General features: G+C 38.5%; 1 protein-coding gene across 3 annotated transcripts in view; it reads left to right on the forward strand.

Annotated features, from left to right (window-relative positions):
- The window catches only part of SNTG1 (syntrophin gamma 1), an 883,016-nt gene that overhangs the window by 476,939 nt on the left and 392,892 nt on the right, over positions 1-13,185 (forward strand). For all 3 annotated transcript variants that reach the window (XM_025394077.1, XM_025394078.1, XM_025394076.1), the window contains one exon: positions 9,061-9,114. In XM_025394077.1, coding sequence (XP_025249862.1) covers positions 9,088-9,114 — 27 coding nt within the window. In that variant the 5' untranslated portion in view covers positions 9,061-9,087. The remainder of the gene's footprint in view (positions 1-9,060; positions 9,115-13,185) is intronic.

Below are 13,185 nucleotides of genomic sequence, written 5' to 3' on the forward strand. Positions count from 1 at the left end.
AAAATTAATCATTATTAATAAATCTTGTGTTAGATGATAAGGGAATAAAGAAGGGAAGAAAACAAAGATGGTTGACATACACATATGTATATAGACACATATAAATATGTTTGTAAGTGTACATGCACATACAGTCAAGTTCATAACAAAATGAGAAATACATAACAATCACAGTCCTCATTTTTGCAGCTGACCGTGTGGTGGTAGCCGGTAGTGATAATTGCCTTTTTCCACTACCCATTCCTTATTCCCTGTGTCCTCAGCAAACATCTCAGCTTGTCATAGTTCTTTACCTGGTAAGGTAATCCAAACCTTCATTCCTGAAGGGTCTGGGCCATTAACAGTCCCTGCGTGAATGGGGCTATTGCAGTTTTCCATTGGCATGAATCACAAGCATGGTAAGACACACCTAAGGAATCTGTGCACACTCTTCCTGATCTCCATGCTGGAACAGCCCAATTTCCCTTTGGAAGTCAGTATCAATCACCCCAGTCAGTGGAGGAACTCATTTCTTTGCGTGTTGATTCAGAGGCAACGGAGTCCAAAGTGGCTGAGAGTATCTCAACTTCCAGTTCAATGAAATCCTTGTTGGATCTCCTAATAGAAACATTCTTCACTGTGGAATGAAGACCTCTAAACCAGAAGATAATAAGGTCGCAGGTACAGGAAACAAAAGTTTTGCTAGTAAGTAGTGGGTAATACTGAGACGCACTACCCTCATTTCCTAAACTCATGAATTCTGGTAATGGGAGAAACAGCACCATATATTGAACATATACAGCTTCCTGGAGAACTTTGACTAAGTCCTGCAAGAAAATGCCACCTAGCTGATGCCATAACTGAGTTTTCAAAAGGCCATTGCACTGTTCTATCAAGCCAACTTCTTCAAGGTGGTGGGAAAATGGTAAGAGCAGTCCAGTGAATTTTATGAGCATGGATTCACGGCTTCACTTCATTTACTGTGAAGTGAGTGCCTTGATCAGAAGAAATGATGTATGGAATATGATGACAGTGACTAAGGCATTCTGTAAATCCACCGATGGCTGTTTTAGCAAAAACGTTGCGTATAGGGAAGGCAAATCCATATCCAAAATAAATGTCTATTTTAGTAAGCACAACAAGGTGACCTTTCCATTACGTAAGTGTGGCCCAATACAATAAACCTGCCATCAGGTATCTGGCTTATCACTCTGGGGAATTATGCCATGCTGGGCTCAGTGTTGGTCTATACTGCTAACAAAGTGGGCACTCAGCAGTGGCTGTAACCATGTTGGCCTTGGTTAATGGAAGTCCATGTTGCACCTACATATTGTGCAGAACCATCTCTAACCCCAGCCAACTTTTCTCTTTCTCCAGTGAATTGTGGTTGGGAAACCCCCCAAGCGATCGTAGGTGTGGGCTAAGAGGGAGAAGGTAATGGAGCAAGAGTGGAATCCATAGGTATTTAAAGTTCTTTCTCATGTAAACTGTTTGTGCCTTAGTCACTTGAGCCCAGTCACTTCCATTTGATGATGTGTACTCCTAATTTTATGACTTGGTCTATTGTATGATACCCAGTTCATGATGAACATCTCAGGTGACTTGGTGTCCCATGGTTAAACATTCTGTATCTACTAATGGCCAATAACAGAACAAGAGCTGTCTCTTAAAAGGGGAGTTACTATCCAGAGAAGAGAGCAGGGATTAGCTCCCAAATTCTGAGGACTTGTCCTGTGATTCACCTACAGGGACATGCCAAAGCATGGCTAAACAGCATCCCTATCTGCCACTGCCACTTCATATAACAGATGTTCTGCATCATATGTTCCAAGTGGTAGAGCAGCTTGCACAGCAGCCTGGACCTGACGCAGAATCTTCTCCTGTTCTGGACTGCACTTGAAATCAGCAGCTTTTTGAGTCACTTAACTAAAGAGTCCATAGTAGCCCACCCAAATGAGGAATATGTTGCTTCCAGAGCTCAGATAGGCCCCCTAGGCATTGTCCCTCTTTTCTGGTCATAGGAGAGGCCAACTGCAACAACCTATTATTTACCTTGGAAGGGTATCTCAACTGACATCACACCACTGGACCCCAAGAGACTTTGCTGAGGTCCTTGAATTTTTGTCAGATTTATTTCTCACTTTCTGACACACAAATACCTTGTTAATAAGCCTAGAATAGTTGCTAATTGTCACTTACTAGGTCCAATTAACTTAATGCCATCACTGTAATGAGCCAGTGTGGAATCTTGTGGAAAGGGGGAGTGATTCAAAATCTTTGTGAGCTATTGACATAGGGCTGAAGATTGATACATCCCTGAGGTAGGACAGTGAGGGTGTATTGCTGTCCTGGCCAGTTGAAAGCAAACTGCTTCTGATGGACCTTATGGACAGGAATGGAGAAAAAGGGATTTGGCAGGTCAATAGCTGCATTACCAGGTACCAGGGGATATGTTCATTTGCTCAAGCAATAAAACCACATCTGCTAAAGAGTTTCAATTAGAGTGGCCACCTGGCTAAGCTTGCAGTAATCCATTGTCAGTCTCCAAAATCCATCTGTCTTCTGCACAGGCCAAATAGGTCAGTTGAATTGGGATATAGTGGGAATCACTTCTCCTTCACCTTTAGAGTCCTTGATGATAGTAATAAATTCTACAATCACTCTAGGAAAGTGGTATTGCTTTTGGTTTGCTATTTTACTTGGTAAAGGTAGTTCTAGTGGCAACCACTTGGCCTTTCCCATAGCAACAGCTCTCACTCCACATGTCAGAAAACCAATGCCAGGATTCTATTAGTTACTGAGCATATCTATTCTAATTACACATTCAGAACCAGGGAAAAAACACAGGATGTGGTCACAGACTACCCTGGCCTTATCCTGACATGGACTTGAGCTAAAACTCCACTGGTTACTTCCACAGCCTCTCTTCTGATTGGTGGACCACAGTGGTGTTTTGCGTCTTCAGGAATCAGTGTCATTTCAGAACCAGTGTCTGGTAGTTGCTGAAAGGTATGGTTATTTCCCTTCTTTAATTCATATTTAATTCACATTTATTTACCCTGGGAAAATGTCATGCAGTTCTTTGGGGGAGGCTGGAAGCAAGATTAACAATATAAACCTGTGGTAGGGTATCAGGGTCCTTCTTTACATGACCCGACTTCCCTTCTGTATTAGTTCATTTGTGTTGCTATAAACAAATACCTTAAGCAGGCTAATTTATAAAGAAAAGGGGCTTATTTTGACTCATGGTTCTGCAGGCTGTGCAAGAAGCATGACACCAGAGTCTACATCTGCTGAGGTCCCAGGAAGCTTTTAGTCATAGCAGGTGGAAGGGGAGCCAGCATGTCATGTGGTGAGAGAGGAAGTGAAAGAGAAAGAAGGGAGGTTCCAGACTATTTTTAAACTGCCAGATCTGGCATTAACTTATTACTACAGGGAGGACACCAAGGTAGTCATGAGTGATCTGCCTCCGTGACACAAACACTCTCCACCGGGCCCACCTACCATACCGGGAATCCCATTTTGACATGAGATTTGGAGTGAACATTCAAACCACATCACCTTCATGCAAGGAGGCTCTGGTTCTACAAACCATTTCAATTCTGGGAACTGAATGAGAGTCTATGACTCTATTCTGGTGATTCATACTAGACTTTTCACTCAACCTAGAACTCATTTGCTTGTACTGATCAAGTAAAAATTTAGTAGGCTTCCTGTCTGTTTTACTTCTAGGGACACATGATCAACCTGACAACACTATAAGCCTCTCTGAGTTAAGCTACTCTGATTACTGCCTTGGTCTTGATTTCCATTCTCATAACCATGGCTTCTTTGTCTTTGCCACTTGGCCCCTGCCATCCCAGGATCCAATTACTGCTATTGCATGTGAGGATCCCAGTTCAGTGGCAATAGTTCCCATGGTAGTTTCTACCCTACACAGAAGAGTGACCGAAGAGCTCTTTAACAGAGCCACCCCACAACTTTATTCCTCAGAGTCAAGTCGAAAGGTGCATTCTCTGGGCTCCCAGGGCGAGTGAGCAGCTCTTGTATGATAAATCCACTCTAACACTCCAATACTCCTAAGTCATCTGTTACCTTCCTCTGCAGTATACCAAGGCGATCCTGGCATTTTAATGTAATTTATTATAAGCCATTTTTTTTTTTTGGTCCATGTTTAAACCCAGTCAGCTAAACAAACTGTCAGAACCCTTTCCAACACCCCAAATTTACATCCAGAATTTATTCTTAGTGGGGCAATATCAATCAATTTGACCTAGTCCAAATTTTTGTGCCTTCCAACATTATCTAACATCATGAATATCCATTCCACACATAGTCCCCAGAATTTTGTCTGTATAAATTGAAAAAATATACAATGATTTTGGAGTGGAACACACCTTTAATGGGTTAAACTTTGTATCTCACCTTTTTTCACCTGTTGCCACTTGAGTCTACTTATACCTATAAAAGGAAAGAGGATTGGTGGGATTGGATCCTCAGGAGAATCAGCATTGTCTTTAGGACAACCACCTCAGCAAAGGCCATCACTCTACTACCAAAGAAGACTCAGCAGAACTTAGGGGTTCACTGAGCCCAGCTTCATCACAGACTTCATATATGTCTTCATTCCAATATTCAGGGTCCTGTTTTTCCCAATGTCTGTGTTTAACAGAAGAAACTTTGTTAGGCTGGGGGTTTAATTTGTGATGTAATTCAGTGACTAGCAGGATGAGACTCTGGGCTTACTGTTCAGAAATCTCAGGCTTGTGACTATAGGAGATAAAGGTATAATCTAAGACAGGCATAGGCATTTTCGGGTCATATATGAAGGTCATAGGCCAGAAATTTGAAATCCAAGCTCACCCTTTTTCTCTCTACTTTCTATAGCATGGTTAAGAGCAAAGAGCCAATCTTATTGCACTCATTATTTGACAGAGCTGTTCTAAGTTATCAAATTCTTGGTCACTGAGAACCTTGCCTTATCAATACTTGAGTAGTAGTGTTCAGTGGTGACATTGTGTGTATCTGTATTGCCTTTTTGTGCCATGGACTACCAGTGTTCTTGTTAATACTGGAAATAGAGTCTTTACTGCCTTTAAATCTAATTAGATGACAGAATCAATTCCTGAAACCTCAAAACTAATTCAAAAAACTCATTCTTAGAATTCAGTTCCTTCAAAACCACTGTTGGTAACCAAATCTATATCAGTCATGGTTCTACAGAAAAATGGAAGCACTATGTATGTGGCTAATGTGACTGGGGGTCAGCAAGTCTGAAATCTACATCAGCCCAGCAGGCTGGAAACTCTCATGCAGAAGCTGCTGATGCAGTCTGGATGCAGAATTTCTTCTTCAGAGCAAACTCAAGCTTGCTTCTGAGGCCTTTCAACTTATTTGATGAGATCCACCCACATTATTGAGAATAGTCTCCATTATTTAAAGTGAGTTGATTATATATATAATCTGCAAAGAAACTTCACAGCACCACCTAGATTAGTGTTTGATTAAATGACTGGACTCTGTAGCACCTAAAGCTCGCCACCACAAATATCAATCACTTATTTGACTCACAGGTCTACAATGTGGCTGTGGCAGCTCTGTCCTGGGCAAGGAGGTAAGGGTAGTTGGGCTGCACCTTGCATTCTGTGGGTCATATAAGATGTTTGGCTCTGTGTGTGTCATTTTAAGGCCAGACCAACAGGGAAGCAGCTTCTTGGGGAAATTGTTCTCATGCAATTGCAGAAATGCTAGAGGGCACGGGAAACATGTGAGGTCTGCAGAGAAACTAGCATACGGTCATTTCTCTCCACCCATCACTGGGGTAGACATAAGTACTTTTGATAATAAGTGCAGTCTATATGATGAAAGGTAAAATAAACTATGCTCTAATGGATAAAGTTGTTTCCTACAGGCCTGTGGGTTAGCATTTCTTATGACTATACATGTATACTGGGATTGCACAACTGAGCACATGAATGGTTGGTTATTGGAAACTAGGTTTCTCACTGTCAGAGACTTAAGAAATATTTAATTGATTGTATGACACATTCAGTTTCTACTGAAAATGACCAATCTATTTCCTTTCACAGCCAATAGTAATAATTTATCAGTGACAACATGGTGACACCTCTTAGCCTATTCTACCATTTACCTAAACAAGCATTCATCAATCTTGTACAGTAAAAGTTTACAGATAAGTGAAGAAAGAAGACTAGAATAGCACATGTGGTTGCTATTAGAGGCGGAGCATCACTAATAACTGTTGTCCAGCTTGATATAGATGCAGGTGGTTATATAGGGACATTTCTATCGATACGTGCATGCTAACATGGGTTAGTATACACACAGATATTTCTTTGCTCTGTCAGAAGAGAGGTCCTAAAAGAAATGATTGGCTCAATCAATAAATGGTGGAAAACAACTCTGTCTCCTGTGCAGAGTAATCTCAAATAATTTATGTAGATAGGTCAGCCTCAGGAATGGGAAGCATAACCTCCAATTCCTTAGGTGTGAGGTACTCATAGTAACCTCTTTCCAACCAGTGCTGTGTGGAGAGAAGAGGAAAAAAGAACTTTACAATAGAAAAAGCTGACAAACACTATGTCAGTGGGATGATAAGGTTAGCAAGCACTCGAGTGTTAAGTCATATTGCTCACACGTATCCTTGATTGAATGGGATGAAAATGGCACTTTACTTCTGAGATCTTCCCCCTCCAAAACCACATTACCACACTATAATAACTACAAAGAACATCAGAATAATCCCAATGGAAGAATATCTTACAAATTCCTGACCAGCATGCCTCAACACTGCCAACGTCTTTAAAAATAAGCAAAGTCTAAGAAACAGTCACAACCAAGAGGAATCTAAGGAGAAAAGAGGACTAAATGTAATGAGGTGCCTTGGAAGCGATCCTAGAACTGAAAACAGACAATAGGAAAAACAAGGAAAACACAGATGAAGTTTAGACTTTAGACAGTAATAATGTATCAATAACAGTTCATTAATTGTAATCAATGTGACAAACTAATATAAGAATCTAACAGTAGAGAAAAATGGAAGTGGAGGACTGTCAGAAGAAAAAATACAACAATTGCAGTGAAATGATTGGATTGGCTTTTATTGTGATTCATGAATCAGGGCAGTATCTCCTTTAAACCTTCAGACAAGATGTTCTGATGAGTTGAGCCCTAGAGGTGGGATTTATATGCAGAAAAGGGCTGAAGAAAGCAGAATAAAAGCCAAAACATAGATTATTCATTACAAAGTTGCTTTCCTTTTAGGGTTAAAGCAGAGGGGACTTCTTTTAATGCCAGCTAAAATTGGCCTCTTTGGCTATTTGGGTATTATTCCCTCTTCCAATGTTTTAGAAAAGTCGAACATCTTGCTTTCAGTTTGGTGATGTGAAGCTTAGGATGAGTAGCTTCATTTTTGATTTAGTCTAGTAGAACCTAAGGTAGGGACTCAATCCAAATCGGTTATCTCCTACACATTTTATCTAACAGTATGTAGATATATATTTATATATCTGTGCTTATGTATTAATTATTTTTGTGAACAACTGATATTATTACCTACTGTTTTGATGAAAAAGAATAGAAGATTAGAATTTAAAAAAAAGGAAGATTTGCTAAATTGGTAGAAGGTACAGATACAGCACCTGCTCAAATGTGTCATATTATGAAATAATTAAAATTTTAAAATTTATGCATTAAAATTAAATTCAGCATATAAAACAAACATGAGGTTATATTTAGATGGTTGAGTATCCTCATGTCTATTTCTCCGGTTGGTTTTTAGTAGCAAGAAGTTGATTCCAGATGTCTCCTGTTTTTATATAATCAATACATATCAAAATTTTCCTTCTTTTGTAGTAAAAGAATAACTTTACATCAGAGTTAGAGACAAGAAAATATTTACAGGTTCTTCAAATAAAATGTTTAAGAGCAATTTTAAAAAATAATTGTTAGTAATAAAAATTTCATTAATACTAATGAGGCTCACAATCCACAAGATTTATCTAGGGGAAATATTTAATAGATTATATGATGTGTTTGGTTAATACTGATGATGGCTAATCTCTTTCGTTCAAAGTCAATAGTAGTAATCCATCAGTTCAGTGACAGCATGGTGATACCTCCTACTCTGTTTTACCACACTTACGTGATAAAGCATTAATCAATCTTGTATAATTAAAAAGAAATGCCAAAGAAGGATATAATAGTTTACTCTTCCAAAGGCTGAGAGGCGGAGTAATTTTGAGGAGTATAGAGTCTTCTATTTTGGAATTAACCATTCACCTTACTTTGATGTATCATTTACTTATCCATTATATTTCGGCTCTGCATTGCTTTGTTTTATAGTGTCTGGGTGTCAACTTTCCGTGACAAATCTTAGTTTTGTTAGGGGTATCAAGTAATGAAAACAAAACACTCCAGAATAATTTTACAAAAACATTTATATGTATTTCAACCTACATTCATCATTTAGATATTATAATGACCATAGATGAATCTATTTTAGATATTTTATACATTGATTTTTCTTATTATTCACTCTGACAAATAGCTTGCTTCCTTACATCGTATTGTGAATAAAATTTAAGTTCCAGAGAGAATTATTCATGCATGTAGCTTTTTAATTAAAAAGAGAATGATTAGTCAACCTTTTTCATGAGATAACCATATGAAGGCAATCTTTAATTGCTCTTTTTGAAGTTTCTTTCTCAATTGCAAACTCAGGTTTCACAATGCATGTTGGGAAGGAGCGAGAAGAGGTTGATCTGCTGGTACATGGAGTCTGAACGCCTGCTGGCAGGATGGAGAGGTGCCTGGAAATGCACACTCTTCATCACACTGAATGATGGCAGGATATTTATACTTCCTAAAAGCTGGGGATTAAGACTTTTTTCATCTCTTCATTTTCCTCTCTTCAGTATACCCTGGAGCTCTTGTTTCTTACAGGTGGTTGTAAACACAGTTTTCCCACAAGTTCTGCTTCACGATTTCCTCCACTATGTTAGTGTTCTCTCTTACATGCCATGCTGTGCCTAATCGCTTACTATTTCTGTGTCTTTTCAGACGACATCCTTTGTGGTGCCATAGCACATGGATTTCAGAACCGCCTGTGAGGAGGTGAGTACAGAGCTTTCTGCTTTTCAAACAGGAAAAACAGAATAAAAGCAGGAAACACTTGGCTCCAATTTATATAGGGGAAACTCTGCTTTTGGCAGAAGATGGAGAGAGGGGTATGGGCTCTTCTTCTTTCCAGATTATGTTCTCCTTCTGCAAAGATAGAAAACCTAACTCTGCATGGAAAGCCTCGGACTTTAACTCTTTCTTTAGGAAGACTGGAGCATATATAATATAATTGAGTTGGTCCTCTCCACCAACTCTGCACTTTTCAGGTAGTGGAAGTGTTGGAAAGAATTCTTTTCACATAAATGGTAATATATTAGAAGACATCGAAGGTTCCTTTCAGCCCTATAATTCTATTATTTTATGATTCTGATATTATTTAAGTAATTCAATATTATTTAAGTATTAATACACAGCAATTTAGATTCTCTGTAGAGCTGTCATCACATTTCAGCATGAGTTAAAGTGGCACATTAGTCTTTCAAGGATGTGAAAGAGCGTTCAAGTGTACAGTTCAATAGTGCATGGACATGGGCCCCCAGGGAATATAACCATTCCGTCTTAGGAAGAAAGACTATCTTTTTTTTTTTTTTTTGCTAAATATGTAATGTTCAAAACATTGTGTTTTCATTCTTCAGGCAAAATAAAAATACATGCAGCTTAAAAATATTTTATATTTGTTTAAAAGATTTAAGGCATTTTTTATTGTATATAAATGACCCAACAAAAACCAACCATAACTGGATTACCTCTGGTAGTGTTAAAATCAAACCGGGGAAAGACTTCAGTTCTTAACCTTGTGAAGACTGTTATTTTAGTGAAAATGTCATGTGTTTACAGTTCTTTTTTTTTTTTTTTTTTTTTGAGACGGAGTCTCGCTCTGTCGCCCAGGCTGGAGTACAGTGGCCGGATCTCAGCTCACTGCAAGCTCCGCCTCCCGGGTTTATGCCATTCTCCTGCCTCAGCCTCCCGAGTAGCTGGGACTACAGGCGCCCGCCCCCTCGCCCGGCTAGTTTTTTGTATTTTTTAGTAGAGACGGGGTTTCACCGTGTTAGCCAGGATGGTCTCGATCTCCTGACCTCGTGATCCGCCCGTCTCGGCCTCCCAAAGTGCTGGGATTACAGGCTTGAGCCACCGCGCCCGGCCGTGTTTACAGTTCTTGCGTGAATTTGTGGAACGTAACTCCTTATTTTCTTCTAAAGCAATTGAAAAATATATATTTAAAAATATTTGTCACAATTGGTACAAAGTTCAGACTGTAAATATAAGGGTTTTTCAGAAAACTAATAAATTGCTTTTATATATCTATTCTTATGTTTCTACTTTTAATGCTTTAAGCATAACATTTTAAACATATCTCTATGCTAATACTCATCAATTATAATGCAGTTTACAAACCTTTCTCATGTGCTACACAGAATACTATAAGGTCAGAGTATGCAAATTATTCATCTTTTTAACTTAGCACTTATTGGTTCATGTATTTTTAAAAATTGAATTAATGTTCTAGAAGCTTTGTATGTTATATTTTAATTGTATTGTTTCAAGTTTTTTTTTGGGGGGGGACGGAATCTCGCTCTGTCACCCAGGCTGGAGTGCAGTGGCATGATCTCGGCTTACTGCAAGCTCCGCCTCCTGGGTTCTTGCCATTCTCCTGCCTCAGTCTCCCGAGCAGCTGGGACTACAGGCACCCACCACCATGCCCGGCTAATATTTTGTATTCTTAGTAGAGACGGGGTTTCACTGTTAGCCAGGATGGTCTCGATCTCCTGACCTCGTGATCCACCTGCCTCGGCCTCCCAAAGTGTTGGGATTACAGGGGTGAGCCCTCGCACCCAGGCCATTTCTGGTTTTAATTGCATACTTAATTTTAAATGTAGCAAGTCTTCTATTTCCATTAATATGCAACCCTTATGTCTTGATTAGTAAGGCACTCATTGAAACCCAGTGGATATTTGTGTGAATGAGATACTTACGGGACACATGACATTCATATGATAGAGACTGGACAGTGGCCAAATACTATTTTAACAAATGGTTTATTTTGGATTTCAGAGGCTGGAAAGATTTACAAGACCTTTTTGTAAACAAAATTGTTTTGATGTACTGATTTGAGATATTTCTCGAATTCTGTTAAGATTCAGAAGATTTATTTACAATGGTAATGCTGTGATCACTATGCTAGTTCTTGTAAATTAGTAATCCTTAGTACTGAAAAGAGTGACAATCTGTTACTGAGATAACAATATACAAGAGGAAATTAAATCACTTATATGAGATATAGCTAAATATTGCTGAAGTCACTATATGTGATGCCAAAAGACAATCATGATCAATTTTGGGGCAAATATTTACTTAACGGAATCCATGTGTTCAGGAAAGTGAGGAAAGAGGAAATTAAATCACTCATGATTCCTCATTTTTGAATAGAATGATTTCAGAAGGCTTCAAAGAGAATTCAGTCTGGCGCTAGGACTTGAACAATGGCTACAATTTAGTTAAGGAAAAGGCCATGATTAAAAGTAATCCAGGAATGGCAATGTAAATGATGAGGCAGTTTGAAGCACTTCACCTAAAAGAACATTTAGTGCACTACTGCTACAATGCAGTACAGTGTAAGACAAAACGAATTAAATAGTATTTGGCACTTGAAACATGGAAATACTGTGGATGCTTGCAAGAAAATTTGCAGTTCATATTACGGTCTTTGTCTACTTTTTGTAGTTTGTCGTTTTTTACATCTGACATTGTGAATATATTTCAAAATTAAAAGACCTTAAATTTTAACGTTTCATTAAAATACATGTTGTACTTTTTGAAAGACTAGAACATAAATTAAAAGGGTCTTAACTTTTAAGTAGAAAATGGATGACATTCTACTTTTATAAAGATCCAACGTAGGTCCTACATTTAAGAAAGTACAAATTCTTAATAAGTTTAAATGTGAGAGAAGTTAAATGTGAGATTTGTTTAAAGAGTAAACCCACGCAAATTCATAAACATTTTCTTGATTTGCAAAATTTTTCTCCCATTCTGTAGGTTGCCTGTTCGCTGTGATGGTAGTTTCTTTTGCTGTGCAGAAGCTCTTTAGTTTAATTAGATCCCATTTGTCAATTTTGGCTTTTGTTGCCATTGCTTTTCGTGTTTTAGACATGAAGTCATTGCCCACGCCTATGTCCTCAATGGTATCATTTTTAAATTAATCATCCCTTTAAAATTATAAGTTTGGTGTATATTTTATAAAGTACAAAATACGTTCATACAGTATCTATATCACATACATTCCTTTATTTATGTGCAATGGTATGAAAAGTCAACAAAATTTGGAGACAAATGATGTCACATTAATAGAAAGAAAGAAGATAAGTGTGTGTCTTCAGTTTATATTAAAATTTGAGACCAATAATTATGTAGGTGATTTTTGATATCTAAATAATTTGAGTCCACAGATCTGTAAAGACTTTGCAGGTGGGGCTGTTTTAGGTTTGCAGCACCAACCAGCAACTGCTCCCATGATTCGGTCTCCCATTTTTAGCTCTTAAAACACTTCAGGAAGGAGTGGAGACCAAACTTCTTCCTCTATCAGACAGCCTCCTAGTAGTCTGACTTTGGGGAAGACCATCTGTAAGTTCCAGAGTAGTCTCTTACTCATTTTCTCTCTCTAGTGGTCATTGCTTCCATATACGAAGAATAGCTGCTTCAAGTGTTCTTTTCAAAATTATCCACACCCCAATAGGAGATTATTGATAACCATAATTCTCTCCAGTGAAAGATGCCAGTAGCCATGTCACTGTGTGCAGGACAACTGGGGATGGCATTCTTAAATAATCTGTGTATGAGGTACAGCAGGCCGTGCGGTGAAGAGTCCAGCTGCCTGGGTTGAATTCTTCCTCTGGGTCCCTCTGCACTTGTCTAATCTGTAAAGGCAGATGGCTGAATTAATTTTTGTTAAGGGAGAAAAACAAATTAATACTTTTTGTCACACAGTGAGCACTATATGAATAATTATTATTAAACAACAAATAATGAAATATATGACCATATTTCATGAGTGAGGATCTTAGTCCA

This window comes from Theropithecus gelada, chromosome 8, assembly GCF_003255815.1.
Source record: "Theropithecus gelada isolate Dixy chromosome 8, Tgel_1.0, whole genome shotgun sequence".
Taxonomy (NCBI): domain Eukaryota; kingdom Metazoa; phylum Chordata; class Mammalia; order Primates; family Cercopithecidae; genus Theropithecus; species Theropithecus gelada.